This window comes from Lutzomyia longipalpis, chromosome 3 (assembly GCF_024334085.1).
Source record: "Lutzomyia longipalpis isolate SR_M1_2022 chromosome 3, ASM2433408v1".
Taxonomy (NCBI): Eukaryota; Metazoa; Arthropoda; class Insecta; order Diptera; family Psychodidae; genus Lutzomyia; species Lutzomyia longipalpis.
Genome location: NC_074709.1, coordinates 5,058,132 through 5,072,932, shown reverse-complemented (window position 1 = coordinate 5,072,932; position 14,801 = coordinate 5,058,132). Strand labels below are relative to the sequence as shown.

Sequence of the window (14,801 nt, the reverse complement as noted above, 5' to 3'; positions counted from 1 at the left end):
CAGTTAAATCGATCAAGCGGTTTTGTAATAGAAATTCTCTTACAATAAAACGCAATTTTCTTGAGTTATTTACAAAATATATTTTTTTTACTCTCTGTGTGGGATACCCTGGTTACATTGCATTCTCCATAATGGAACTCGAGATTTTTAAGTACACAAATATTTATTTTGGGTTAATGCTTTGAATTTGAAGCTAAAAGACAACGAAAATACGCCAGAAAATCCTTATGTTTTCTGATATTATGAATTTTCTAAAAGGACGCCTAAAATGGCCTAATGTCCACCATTTTGTTTTTGTTATTTTAGTTAATACAAGAAAATGATCTTTTTTTTTCGGAAAGTTAGTCATTTGGATAGAAGAACGGATGTTGTTAGTATCGATGATTGCTTTCTCGATCGGAGTATTTGCCGCTCATTTTACTGACTGAGTATCGGTCTGAGTATCCGTCGTATCGATCGGTTTTATAGTTGATCTCATGCGGTGTGTAACCAATATTCTTCTGCCAATGTCGCGTCCAGTAGAGATCTTCATTCCTCAGCTGCGACGGAGTCTTGGCGTCTCGGCACACAATTACGCAGTAAATCATACTGCCAATTAGTGTGAGGAATCCAAAGATGAGGAAAACAATTCCGAGGATCCTAAAAAAAGGCGCAAAGTTTGAATTTAAAATTTTTGAATTCAAAAATTTAAATTTAAACTTACCAAACAAACACTGGCTCCATGAATTGGATGACAATAACAAAGCCAAGTGTAACGAGGATTAAGCCAAGATTGAGGAGGAGCATGAGGCAACAGACGCCTTTGGCATTTGGACAGAATGGATTTGGTGCTGACATGGCTTCGATTGTTGCGCCAGCGGCGCGTCTCGAACGATTGCTTCGGCCCGTTTTTGTGGAACTCGCCACACTGTAGATACTTCTTGGTCCACCTCGTGATTGTGGTCTTGCACTGTATCGACTAGATTTGATGAAATGAAAAACAATTTAGTGGACCAGAAACTTCGTCCAAGAGCACATATTTGGGATATTTCAAAAAAGTTTAACAACAAATTAAAAGTAGAAATAAATAGGAAATGCTTAAAATATAACCTCACTTTCCAATTAGATGTGGTGTAACTTTTTGAAAGAAAATTCTAACGAGTTTTTGGGGAAAATCGCGGGTAAGATAAAATCATTCTCAAATTGGCTATTTTTATCTTACACGAAGAGCTTTGATGGTTATATTTGACTTTGAGTCCTTGTTAAAGGAAATTTTCTCATAGGATTAGGTACTCTGTGTGGGCTCCCCCTTGTGGAAAGTTTAATCGCTCACAGTGTGGTCAAGCAAGATGGAGCACACCGGCGTTTTTGTTGGAAAAGAGGAAGTTTGTGGATGAAAAACTTATTCTTGGGAACTTGATTACACAGAGCTTTCTCTTGAAGAGATTTATGTATTTTTAATTAAACCCTTTCCTCCCTCATTCCACCCTCCCACCCCCTCAACATATTGATTAACTCCTCTGCTTCTGATTCCATTGTGGGGATTTTTTTTTCGTGTGGACAATCCTTTTTCGTGAATGAAGAGAGATTTTTTTTTCTTTCATTCATTTTGATATTCTTCGTGAGTTTATCTTTTCCCGATAAATTTATCTCGGACTTTATTGGGATGGAAAATTATTCCTCCTGAGGCACATAAAGTGTCCAAAATATCAGCACACAATTTCATACCCACCTTGACCCATAACTTTTCACCCCCAAAAAAACATAGTTTATCTTGATGAAAATGAATTTTTCTATACAGTGGCACAGAGTTTATTTGCCAAAGGGTAAGAGGGGGTGAAAAAGGTTTTTCACGCATGGAATTTTTGGTGGTGGGTGATGGTGAAAAATGTCATTTAGGACGAGAAAATTGCACAAAAAGGAAACCCCAACAATTCCACGCCCAATAAAAATACATACTTCACATATTTTTCTGCAATGTAGTAATTTACAGCTTTTATATACGGAATCTCTCGCTCTCTCTCTCTTAAAGGGTACACGGGGGGTGGTTTACCCAGTCAAAATATCTTTATGGTGGAATACTTTGGTGTCGTAAAAGAAATCGATGAAGAACGTGTAAAAATACATAAAAAAAGAAAGAAAAAAATCCACTCCCAAAAAAATCCAGCGCAATCATCATCTGGTGACCTCTTTTCCATCCCTCATCCCCATGCGCACCCAGGGCGCACCAATCCCCTCGTCTAACCGCCCCGGGAAACGTGCTTCTTATCAGTCTATCTTGTTGGAGATTTTATGTTGCAAGATTTTGGATTTTTTTTCTTGCTGATTCTCAAGGTTTTTCCCTCTTAAGGGACCTCCAAGGATAATCATTGTATATTATCTTTTGATTAATCCTATTAATCAATTGAGATTTTGTTTTAAAGGGAGATTAAAGAAAGCAACTTTGAGCTGAATTTTCATTCGCCACAAAACTACTTTTCTAATTAATGGAGCTTTAGTGCAAAGTTAATATGAATAGACTAATACCTGATTTCAGAGGGAGCTTTGTAGGCGGCACTTGTGACGTAGATGTCGCTCCCTGTATCCCCACCATGGTCATAACTTAGGGCTGAAGGTACACGCGGGGGTGGTCTATTCGGTGGTCCCGTTGTGGGTCCCCTCGTTACCCCGTTCTCTTGTCTCTCCATTCGGGATTTTCTAGCTGGAGCTGTGGGTGGTGTTGCTCGTTCGTTTGTCACCTTTGGGAAATGTATTTTCTCAATAGATGTCGCCTCATTAAATTTTCATTTTAACAAATTCTTCCCCAAACTCACTGTATATTCCGAAAGGGTCCTTTCCGATGGTGCCCTCTGGCTGTCCTCACCATCTGTTGAATATCCCCTATTTGCCTGAGCATATGGGGGATCTGGGGTCCCCCTTCCGTGCGTTGCTACGTAGTGAGCCCCCTTAATTCTGCAAAAAAAAAGTTGCGAGAGTTTAAAAAATTGATTCTTCTATACATTTATATGTATTTTATACCTCTTTACTGCTCTCTCGTTAATCCCTTTCAACATTTCCGGCCGATACTGTCCAGTGATCCAGTTTAAGGGGGTGGCTTCGTTCCTTTGAGGGCTGGGGGGATGGGTGGGTGTTCTCCCGATTGAACTCCCACAATCTATGTGATTTATGCAGGTAGTTGGAGCTTGGGATCTACTTCACCACGATAAGTATCTCTATTGTGAGTGATTCTGTGAGGTAGAAATCCAGAAGAAATGTTGTGTGGCGACCTGGAAGACACAGAGAGGAAAAGACGGAGGATGAAATTGAGTGTGTAGGAAAAGTCGCTACTTTGTGGTATTAAAGTCGAAATGTTGATGGGTTAGTTAGCAAATGAAGGAAGGATAATAATCAGAAATTCTATTCTTATTAAAAACATTGAAGTACTTTTAAAAAAAATCTCTGAAAGGTTTCTTAGAAAAATGGAAGAAAAAATATCTAAAAGAATTTTCTGATTTATTGTTATTTTTTGACTAAAATAATAATCTAACACACTTTTTGTAGACCTGATGAAGACATAAAAAGATCTTCAAAACGGATCAAGTCTTTTGATCAGAACATTAGGGTTTTAGTCAGAAAATTCAGCTTTTGATCAAAAAAATATTCCGTTTTGGTCAGAAAAACGTTCTTTTTTAGTCAGGAGAACATTTTTCTGACCAAAAATAGGGTTCTCCTGTCCAAAAAAGAACATAAATAAAAATACTGTTACAATTAACCAGAAGAATTCTCGGAAGTTCTGACCTGAATTTTTTCTTCTTATTCATTTACATTTTATTTAATTTTTTTTCTTCATTTTGATCTTGCATCGAAGCTAATCCTTTTGGTAAAAAATTGAGAAAAATTGCCCAAATTGCATTAAGAAATAAATTGTAGATGAAATATAAATAAATAAGAAGAAGAATATGTGTTTAAAAGATCTCTCTGATTGGCAGACAGATTCAGGAAAAGATTTTTCATTGGCTCCTCTTCTGTTCAACGTCACCACTTGGTGGAGCTTCAGAGCAATGATATTTTAAAAAGAAATTTAAAAAAAAATAATTTTCAATTTTACGGATTCGTCATATGTTGCTTCAAGCGACGATACGAAGGAAAAAGGATAAAAATGGTTTGGCTTAGAGGCGCCCGAAAGAGTAATGTGGTGGTGATGTAATGTGATTGAACATTTTCATATATAGTGGGAAATGTTCAAAGATTGTGTGTCTTTTCCCCAATGCTTGCGGGTTTTCTCTCTCTCTGACTGAAACTGAGGTGAAAATGATTTATTTCCCTCGCAAAAGAGTTTTCCCCAAAATAAAAAGATTTTTTTCTTTTTTTTATAAATCCCACTATTAATTCAATACAGACCCCCCTGGTGAGACAGCAAGGGGCTTCATGATGCTGATGATTTTAATTTTCCACCAAAAGGTGGGTGGATTATTAAATTGATTGCCCTCCCTTTGGTGGGATGGTGGTTGTGTGGGTGGGGGCGCAGTGAGTTTGAGACATAAGAAAAGATGAATTTAATTGTTGTCAAGCTCTCGGTTGTAATTTGCATAATTTCTCAGCGACGAGACAAAGTTCAAAGTTTCCTTGTTCAAAGGATCCCGCAGAACCATGTGGCCTCACAGTAGAGAAGGTCACGCGGGGGTGGGAGGTACAAAACAAAATGCTTAGCTACGGGAAAAGCTCGCTCGATGGACTTTGGGTGTAATTTTCTCCATCATTGTGCGTGTATAGATAAATAATTCAGGGAGTGTTTCATGGAGAGAGAGGGTGGCAAAAGTTCAAGCAATATAATTGTATTTTCTTGTCATTATACACTGTCTCTCTCTCATTCCACCAAAGGAGCTTTCTGGGTGAATTTCTGCAGACGATGGCTGAAATACCCAATAATTAATTACATAATCCAAACTCTTACTTTTAATCTGCGCATAAAAATGAGTTCAATCACTGTGGGACTTTTCTTTCTCTTGCGCGTCTTATAAAAAGAAAAAAAAACGCGATGCGAAAGCTGCGGAAGAGAGGAGTGTGTGATGAAGATGAAGAATCAATTTTCCTCGTGCATAACTTATTAATTATGTTTTATAAAAATTTGCATTGATGTGGGAACTGGGTCTTTGCGCTGTATAACTTTACCATCGCATGCATTTTTACATAAACCAGCATAGCTCTGTGAGAGATGCCTTTCCAGATGATTCTGGAAGTTTTTCTATGAGAATATTCATGAGGTTTTTTTTTACATAAACATTTTTTCTAACATCATAAAAGTCTCAACACATTTTTTTTCTCCCGATAAATTCCCAATTTGCCTAAAGAACTCTATTAAGTTAATTTTTTGTGGCACACAGATGATCCGATTAGTTGTTAATTGGGTGAAAGTATTTTTCTTTTATGAGATTGTTTTTAATTCCAAAATAAATTTAATACCATCAGCGATTGATTTAGTCAGAGCTTTGCTAAATTATTTTCTCTCTATAAACTCCCATTTCGATTTATCCACAAATTGGAAGATTGGAGGTGTTCATCAGAAAATTTATTACAAACTCAACAATGGACATTCTTTCTTTATTTGTAGAGTTGATGATGACTTTTTCTGGTTCAGTGCTGCAAATATTTCCTCTAATGGATCTTCTTCGCATGGATGGTTTTCTTGCGAGGACAATTATTTTTGCCCACTCTGGTTCACTGACAGAGTATGAGGTTTTTTCTTCGCATGTGTATAAAGTGTTGAGACATTCTTCAACTAAATCACCCTCTGCCTCTGCAAATTCTTGCTTGTGAGACTTTTGTGGATTTTGCACTATAAAATAATCTTTGAAACGATAAATTTTATTTATATACTCCTTTTGCTCTAAGCCATCTTTCTCTCTCTATGCTATAATCTGCACACAGACAATTTATTGGCAAAAAAGCCCACCACTAAATACTCAATTGTGCCCCAATGCAATTCAACAATGATGATACTTCGTGAAGAAAAGGAAATTTCCTTCTAAAAGACGAAGAATTTCTCTATAATGGAAAATTTTATTTGATTTTGGAGTTAATTTTGCATTTCACGAAATTATGGTTTGTTCATTTCCTTATTATGTTTGGAAGTACGTACAACGCAATTCAAATTAAAGGCTGAATTTGTGGTCAGATGGAATTAGAGAAGAAGAAATTGCATATCAAGCCTTGTGGGCTATACAGCACTTGTCAATTCAGGGCCTTGAGGTGGCAATTTATTTATACACTCACGCGAAAATTCTATCACAAATACGAAAAGATGAAACACTGCTGGGAATAATAATACTGCCAATTTCTTTATAAGAAAAGGAGTTTATTCGTTTCTATATGGGTGAACCATTTACACTTGTATAGGAATTTTTTGCATATGAGTAATTTTTAAGAAAACTAAAAAGAGGATAAGAAATCGTCAAATAAAATACTTAACTTTTTCCTAAGCAGCTATTTTGCCTAAAAATTCTGAAAATGACGTCACTATTGTGATTTTTTTATCTCTCGTAATTCATGAAACATGAAGACCTTAGGATGAGTTGGGATTAAAAAAAAATGAAACATGAAACATTCGCGCTAATGCATCGTTAATGATTTTTTACAAAGTATTTTTCAATGCTTCATACATTTATCATGACAAAAAGATACAAAAGTGACGTCAATGTGTAAATTTTTGAGAAAATTTTCATAAGCTTTTCCCAGATGATTTCAATGGAAAATAGTAAGTCTATTTGGCATTTCCTTATACATTCTCTTTTAATCGTCTATAAGATTGTTTTCTCAAATGAAAATTTAGCCCATATATAGGAATGAATAAACTCCTTTCTTGTAGATTTAAAAAACAATTCAGAAATGATAGAAACTGGACAAATTTTACATTGGAAAAAAATTCTCAAAATCTACCCTAAACGTACCTACTCAAAGTAACCTTTCCTCTCTGCTGTGGACATGTTGAGAAGATATTTTTCATAATGCACTTATAAACATCACTCAAAGTGTCTTTCAGCCCACAGAACTAATTCACATCCTCACACACGCATTCTTGTGGCTCACTAAAATGTATGTTTTCTCCTTGAAAAACCCAAAGAGATCTTTTCAAGTATTTATTTGCGCAATATAAGAATTTTGCTGTACATATAGCAAATCCTACGCGCTACTGCAACTGGTGCGCACATATAAAGATTTCTCATGGGTAAGAAAGGTCAGATTATTTGTTGGAAAATTCATTGACATCCACAAGATGACGCGGAATGATGCGAAAAGTGGCAAAGTCATGCGAGAGATGGGCAGAAGGGAGAGAACCATGAGATAAATGATAGTGACATGAAAAGTTGATGGATGAATTACTATATAGTGATAATTTTTCATCTCTCTCACATTCGTATGCAAGCTGGGGGAATCTTGTGTGTAGTGCTGTCTCAGTTGCAAAATAAAATATGCTATGGAATCGCAAATGATGTTGTCAAATGTAATGAGAAGGGAAAAAAAGCCAAGAGATTTTTCGTTCAAAGAATAGACGAAAGAAAAAAAGAAGAAAAGAAGAAAAATGAAGAATCAGCCACTCCCTTTCTCAATTTCTTACTACATACATATTAGGATGAGAAGAGAGAAAAAAAAGCTCAGAGTTGTTGGTTTATTTATTTTTTTCTAAAACATCTTTTTGGCATTGAGAAACTATAATGATTATGTTGGTGAATGTATAGCAAAAGAATGTTGAGACATAAAAGTCATGTGGAGGAAGAAAATGGCATATAGATGGAATTCTGGTTGAGCACAAGAAAATCGTAGAATCATTTGGCGTCATGGACTGACCTAATAGAGTGGTTCTCATGCAGCGGGATTTAATGATCTGTGCACATTTTGCTTTTACTTAGATGCTCTCAAAGCTCATAGCAAAATTCTTCTGCCCTTGTACAACGTAAAGAAGCAAACATTATAGTTTTCATATGAGAAATCGAGGAATGGGATGAAAAATTCTGGGAATGGGTGTCAATGAGTGGTTGAAAAAGAAAAAAATTCTAAATCTAATGCAAGGTTGGAAGATATTTTCAATCTGGTGTACTCACAGTGTGGTTAACAAAGTTAACAAAATTGATAAGAAAGTTTTTTGAAAAATATTCATAAGATCGTAAGGTTAACTTGGCGTCTCCACTGTATTTGACAACTAGTTCAATTCTATCTTACACCTAAGCTTCGCCTTCATAAAGAATTTAACTCGTTTTACATCTATTATATTCGAACGTTTCGTAGAAGAATCCTCTGATGGGTGATAAATTTTTGGGGAAACGTTCTCCTTAATAACTTAAAGGAGGAGCTTCAGTGCAAGGTTTATTTGAACCAATAGTCGCGTAGTCAGGAATCTACTCTAGGGGATGTTGAATTTATCGGATACCTAGCAAAATAATAGATTGAGTAGAGGTTTTGTGAAAATTTAATTGATTTTAAATTACTAAATCACATTAGTGGTTGCTATATTCAAATTCTAGCGTTTGACGTTTTTCTTTAAACATTTGACGTTTCTCTTTAAACGTTTAACAATTTTTCTAAAGCTTCATGTTTTTCTTAATACTTGACTTTTTTAAAATTACATTTCACTTTTTCTTACGTTTGACATTTTTAAATTTTTGACGTTTCTGGTTAAACGTTTGACGTTTCCCTTCAAACATTTGACGTTTTCCTTCAAACATTTAACGTTTAATGTTTGTTTTCTAACCTTTGACATTTTTCTGGTTTACCGTGTGACGTTTCTGTTTTAATGTTTGACTTTCATTTTCTTACGTTTGACATTCTTAAAAGTTTGACGTTCCTGGTTTAACGTTTAACGTTTTTGGTTAATGTTTGACGTATATTTCATTAATGTTCGTCGTTCCCCTCTCAAGTTATTTATTCCTATAATTTAACGTAAATTTTCTAACGTTTGACATTTTTTTAAAATTAATTTTACAGTAAATATCGTTTAACTTCTTTCTCGGAAGTAAACAAATCTAACTAAGAAATCTACTAAATAAATTACAATTTTTGCAAAGGAAGCTGTGGTGAAAGGAAGTGAGAAATAGGGCTGAATTGTTATCAGAGACATTTTATCACACGCGGGGAAAGTTCCGTGTTTCGCGTGTGGTGTACAATTTTCTTGGGTCACGTGCTTCTCCTTGAATTTCTCCATATTGTAGCATTACCAGTCTCATTTAGATCATGTGCCGCACATATATTCACCTCACACTTTATCGTGAATGGCTCGAAGAAATGGGCAGAGAGAGAGAATAGAGTTATAATGTATTTTAATAATAATAAAATATTGAGAGAAATGAATATTGCGCGGGGGAAGGAAAGGGGGGAAAGCTATTTGCAAAATGCGTCTTTTCTTGTGCTGTGATGTGCAGTGCACCAACAATGTGAATACTCTGGAGTTTGCATTCCATTTGGTTGTGGCATAGAGAGCAAGAAGTGGCCTATGTGCACCCATCCCGCGCGTTGATCTCAATTGCGAGGTAATTTACGAGCTCATTGGTGCACCCTGAAAATATTTCTGGGCAATTTCATCGCCTAGGAGATTTTCTTATGTTAAAGTTGTGAGGGGAATGTGGTCATCCGGGGCGAATTATTGTCTTAGGAGGAGGCGAGTTCATTGAGAGTGACACATGCGTTTAATTATGCAAATCCACAAAGGCGTGTGGCACAAAGTGCAAATACTTGTGCAACTCGTGGTGCGATTCCTCTTCTTTTTTTCGCATCCACTCAAACAAATTCCTTGCAATTGTTCGCGGTGAAATGGAATGAAGATAAAAAAAAGAGGCACGCGGTGTAAGAATAAGGCGAAGAAGGTTTGAAATGGAGGGAGAATGAGGAAAAGAATGGGGAATTGAGTGGAATTGTGGACAAAGGCGCAAAGTTTTGTATATAGCAATGCTGGGTTAAGAAAAACGCGCGCTCCCGCAGATGGAAGTTGAGCCTGTGGGGATGGTGGAGAGAGAGACTAAAGGTAAAAGATAAAAAGAAGAGGCAGCCAATGTGCGGCGGAGGGCATCTCATGTATCAAGCCGTGATTTATACAAATGTACACTTGGCCAGCAATTCATTAAACGGCAAATTATCCCAACTGCAGTGTAAATACATTTACAATAAATTTTCTTGTCCGCCGCGTGTGTTCTTGCTTGGCTTTTGTACCCACTCCCAGTCCGCGGCGCGGTGCTCAAGAACTCGCTGAGGGCTTTGCAAAAAAAAAAAACAATCAGCATCGCGCTTACCATGAATCGTGGGAAATCGGTTATACATAGCAAAGGAATATGCCAAAGAAAATATCGAAATGGTGCAAAAATCAATTGTTGCGCAAAAAGAAAGGATATTCTACGGGGAAAAAGGTCAAGGGAGGATGCCAATTTATTCTGTATGCAAAATTTAATTGATATCAGTACAAAAGCGAATATTCTACAGGGGTGGATTTGCAAGGGGAAAGAGAAAAGCTCTCATAGGTACTTCACACGAATTTTCACCTCTACTGCAAAAGGGAATTGGCACACAAGAAAAAATTCCATTAAACTTTGTCTCCCTAAAGATTTAAATATGATTTTTTCCACCATGCAAAAATGAAATCAATTTACTACTCCCACGCTCTATGAAGAAGTTTTACTCTCCATATTTGTTTGGAAAAGTTTTACATCAAAGGCTTTTCCTTTTAAAAAGAATGCTTCGTGCAAGAGGATGGGATTATAACATAAAAGACAGATTTCAATGAAAAATGAAAATTATTTTTCTCTGAAAAGATCTGTTTAGTAAAATGTTTTTAATTTGAAAATATTTTTATTTTATAAATAAGAAATTATTCTGAGAATTAGTTTCAATGAGAGCTTTGAAAGAAATTGATTTCTTTATCTTTTCTAAAAGATTGAAAGCTTCAAGGATGTTTTTTTCTCCTTCTTTACAAATGTTTGAATTTAATCATTTGATATAAAAGTTGTTTGAAAATGAGTTCAAGACTTTGAAGAAATTTAATTTTGCGATGACTTTAAAGGAGTTTATCCAGTCCTGTATGAAAAAGCCCCCAAAATAAACTAAAATAATAATTTGAGCTTTATCCAAAGTCCTTAACTGACTTTTTTTGCCCCGCTCTCCTCTACCTTACTTTCAATTATAAAATTGCCTTTTATAGTAACCTACTAATTGAATTTTCTTTTAAAAAAAAAGTTAAAGAGTAAAGTTTGTACGAAAACTTACTTTCAATGTGTGAGTCATCTTTGTCCACTAAGTGTGCTTTCAAAATCACTTTACTTGCACACAATGCATCTCAATTTGCTCCTCACTGCGTTTCCCTTGGCACCTCTTACGTAGTATATAGATCTGAAAAAGAGAAGAGGTGGAGAAAAGCAATTAAAATCAATTGATCGGTGTGCAACTCATAACTTAGTTGGGTGAGCGATGTCAGCATGAAAATGAAGAAATAAAACGACGCGAGGAGTGTGCGGATTCTACCAGAGCGAGATTCTATTTGAGAATGAGAGAGAAATGAAGGGAAAAGGCAATGAAGAAAAAATCATTATACTTTTCACGGTAAAATGAGTACTTTGTGTGGTAGAAAAGTCATCGAATGATGAGTTTTTTTTACTGTCGCGCCCAGAGTCTCTTTTACCAAAAGTTCTAAACTCTATTATTTCCACCAGCTTTGCTTATGTATACTACATACATAGACATTATGTTGGCACATTTGGTGTAAAGGAGTGTAAGAGATCAAAACACCATAAAACATAAACCATCTGACCTTGTCACCTCTCTCTCTCTGCCAAAGGTACCTGTTTCAGGTGAATGCCAAAGAGGCTATTGGCGGGAGTTTTATATGTAGGTAAATCTGCAACGAACTTTGTGTGCTTAAATTGATTTTGCAGTTGGGGATTCTGTAAATTGGTCGCGAGAGGTAATTGCAGGGCACACATGTGCTTGAAATTGTTCTCTTCATGTGAATTTACCAAGCTAGACACGAAAGAGGCCATTTGGGGGTTGTTCGCATATGCTATGGAAGAAGAAAATTCCATATGCGATGCGGAGAGAGGAAAGTTTTAATTGGAATTACGGCAAATCACAATTGGATGGCATAAATTTTGCACACACGACGATGATGAATTTGTTGGTACTCATGGTTTGTGCTGTAAATGTTCTCACTTAGAGGCATTTGTGTGGGGGAGGGTGGTGGTAGCGAAGCACGTTTGAGTGCTACACTATAAACTCCACCTCAGTCAGGTGTATATATGCGGGGAAAATAAGTCAAAAGTCACATTCCGCATCATACTATGTACATAAATGGTCTATGTGCAAGTTTGGTATGCTTTTGGTGGAATGTTGAAAATTTGAATTTGATTGCGAGGAAATATTTTATTAAATATGACTGACGGCGTGTCCTTGCATCTGTCACTATTTTGACAGTTTATCAATAACTGTCATTTCGAGCATATGTCATCAGTGCCAGATAAAAGAAAGCTTTTAAATTTTCAGGAAGTTTGTGAACGAATTTCAGGAGCAACCAAACATGACTTTTCGTCAACATTCTAACAATTTTAATTCAACTCTGTCATAAACATTCTCTACTCTACACTTTAGCACATTTAGAATTTTATTATAATGCCACGGAGGTGAACAGGTAAAAAAAAAAATAACAAGTTTCTTGTGGTTTTCTTCAAATGGGTGTGTGATGAACTTTGAAATTTTCCACCTGTGCTGTATAAAGTTCTCCCCATGTATTTTATTCATCCAAAGAAAATTGCAAACTAAACAGCACATAATTAATGTGCTGCAATAATTCACTTTCATATATAGGTATGTAGGTAATGGTATGGATTTAAAAATTTTCAATTTCGTGGGAAAATTGAAAATGGATTTATTGCATTTTATTGTGAAATTGATTGAAGGAATTATCTTTGGCAATTTCCATTTATAAGTAGTGTGATGACAATATTTGCGCATTGATTTTTATGTAAATGGCAAGATATGTAGTGATACCTACATATATTTTCATTTCACAATATCTCTGCCAAGATGCAGATTGAGGTAATTTAAATACAAACAGTAATTTTGCATAAGAAATCAATGTCCGATCATTTGTATGTTGGCTTCATTATAAAGGAACACAATGTCCTTTCATAATTGCTTTATGTCTCAATGTACAGATAATGTTTTCATTAAGACTTATGTACATAATCTGTCCGGTATATCTTGATCGTAAGTTTGTGGTTTAACTGCACTACCAACCGTTTGTGGTAGCCTCTCCCCCCGTATAATACAAGACGATTGATAGTCAATCGGAATCCAAATCCATCGCTTAATGGGGGAATTTAATTAATTTGTTTATTTTGCAAACCACACCCTCATCCTTGAGCGTGGAAGTTTCCGCATTGACACACCGCATGCCCCCGCGACAGAAGGAGGAATTTCTAATTAATTCAATTGAGGTTCCCAAGCCGGTTGGGGTAGTGAGATGAGAAAAATAATTCTTGGAGCTTTGCTAATAAATGTGGTGTGTCTATTTGGAAAGTTTATTCAACAATTTATCACCTTCCTCCCGGGTTTTGTGTGATTCCCCATCCAAACACCATCATCGGTTGTGCAAAGAAATCCCACGACAACCAAAGTGTGGGGCATTTTGATAACGGAAGATGATGGCTTCTCCATTGACCACTATTTCTTCTTCTTTTTTTTTCAAAAGAAAAATGTTCAATTTATTCAACTGAGTTATTTACTCGCCACTTAAGGCAATAAAATAAGATTTACAACCTTTCTTTGGCACACTCGAAAGGCAAAAATTAAAATTTATAATTTCTGCCACTTGCCACGGATGGTTTTTCATAAAGGAGATACTTCATTCTTACATCAGGTATTTTGAGTTATGCTGCGAATTATAATATTGTGTTTGCTAACCATCTCATATTACCATGTGAAATGTCATGAGGGCAGATATTTTGGATATTTTCCTTATGTCGCGTTATTTATGAACTTTGTGAATGGAAAAAAAATTATGTAAAATATTTAAAGAGAAAATTTGAAATTTTCAACATTTAAATAATGACAGTTGCAGAATGACAATTGCTAAAATTTAATGTCAAAGTGACAGAAGGTAAGAAATTTCGATTCAAAACGGCGCTGTCGGTTAAAGAAATCATTTTATGTTAATTTCTATGAGGATTTATGCTCTATTTTAATCAACCTTGCATGAAAATTCTGCCTTTGATTAGATTGTAATTATGTGCTTTAAATAAATTTTTTAAATGATATAAAAAATAAGAAGAAGAAGAATTAGTGGATAAGATCTACAAAGAATAAGAGTTCTGATTGGCTGCTTAATTCAGATAAAACGTTTTCATTGACTATACCACTCCTTAATAGGGTGGAGTCTCATTGCAAGGTTATTTTAAACAGCAAAGTATTGAATTCAAATTAAAATTGACAACAAAGTCTTCATTAGGTGAATCAAGCTGTACCCTTTACAACTTTATTCTTCAATTCTCAATCTCACACCACCATCCTTAACCACATGTTCCTTCTTGTGCCTCAATCATTAATTATGTAGTGCATTGTTGGGTGTGCAATTGAATGCCAAAAGGCGTGTGTCTTTCGCTTCTTTCTCCTGCACTTAAACTTTTTCCCGCTCTGCCACGTTCTCATGTTTACTCAGTGCGCGAGTTTCAATGAAAGCACATTCACTTCTTAGCAGTGCTCTTAATTAGTCACACAGAATGCAACATGCTGCACTCCCTCAGCATGATATGTGTGTGTGTGTATGTTGGAACTCTTCCAGATCAAAGAGAATGTTACCTGAGAAGTTGATGAGG

At 35.8% G+C, this 14,801-nt stretch overlaps 3 protein-coding genes across 3 annotated transcripts in view; all 3 read right to left on the bottom strand.

Moving 5' to 3' along the window:
* Positions 1-14,801, bottom strand: part of LOC129791558 (trifunctional purine biosynthetic protein adenosine-3) — a 1,078,967-nt gene that overhangs the window by 679,646 nt on the left and 384,520 nt on the right. The window lies entirely within an intron of this gene.
* The window catches only part of LOC129791559 (potassium/sodium hyperpolarization-activated cyclic nucleotide-gated channel 3), a 1,048,222-nt gene that overhangs the window by 790,005 nt on the left and 243,416 nt on the right, over positions 1-14,801 (bottom strand). The gene's annotated exons all lie outside the window — the stretch shown is intronic.
* The window catches only part of LOC129791618 (uncharacterized), a 32,784-nt gene continuing 18,038 nt past the window's right edge, over positions 56-14,801 (bottom strand). The window contains exons 2-7 of the mRNA XM_055829856.1: positions 11,203-11,325; positions 2,998-3,245; positions 2,793-2,931; positions 2,506-2,717; positions 704-958; positions 56-639 (exon numbers count right to left, since the gene is read on the bottom strand). Of these exons, the coding sequence (XP_055685831.1) occupies positions 372-639; positions 704-958; positions 2,506-2,717; positions 2,793-2,931; positions 2,998-3,032 (909 nt within the window). The 5' untranslated portion in view covers positions 3,033-3,245; positions 11,203-11,325 and the 3' untranslated portion in view covers positions 56-371. The remainder of the gene's footprint in view (positions 640-703; positions 959-2,505; positions 2,718-2,792; positions 2,932-2,997; positions 3,246-11,202; positions 11,326-14,801) is intronic.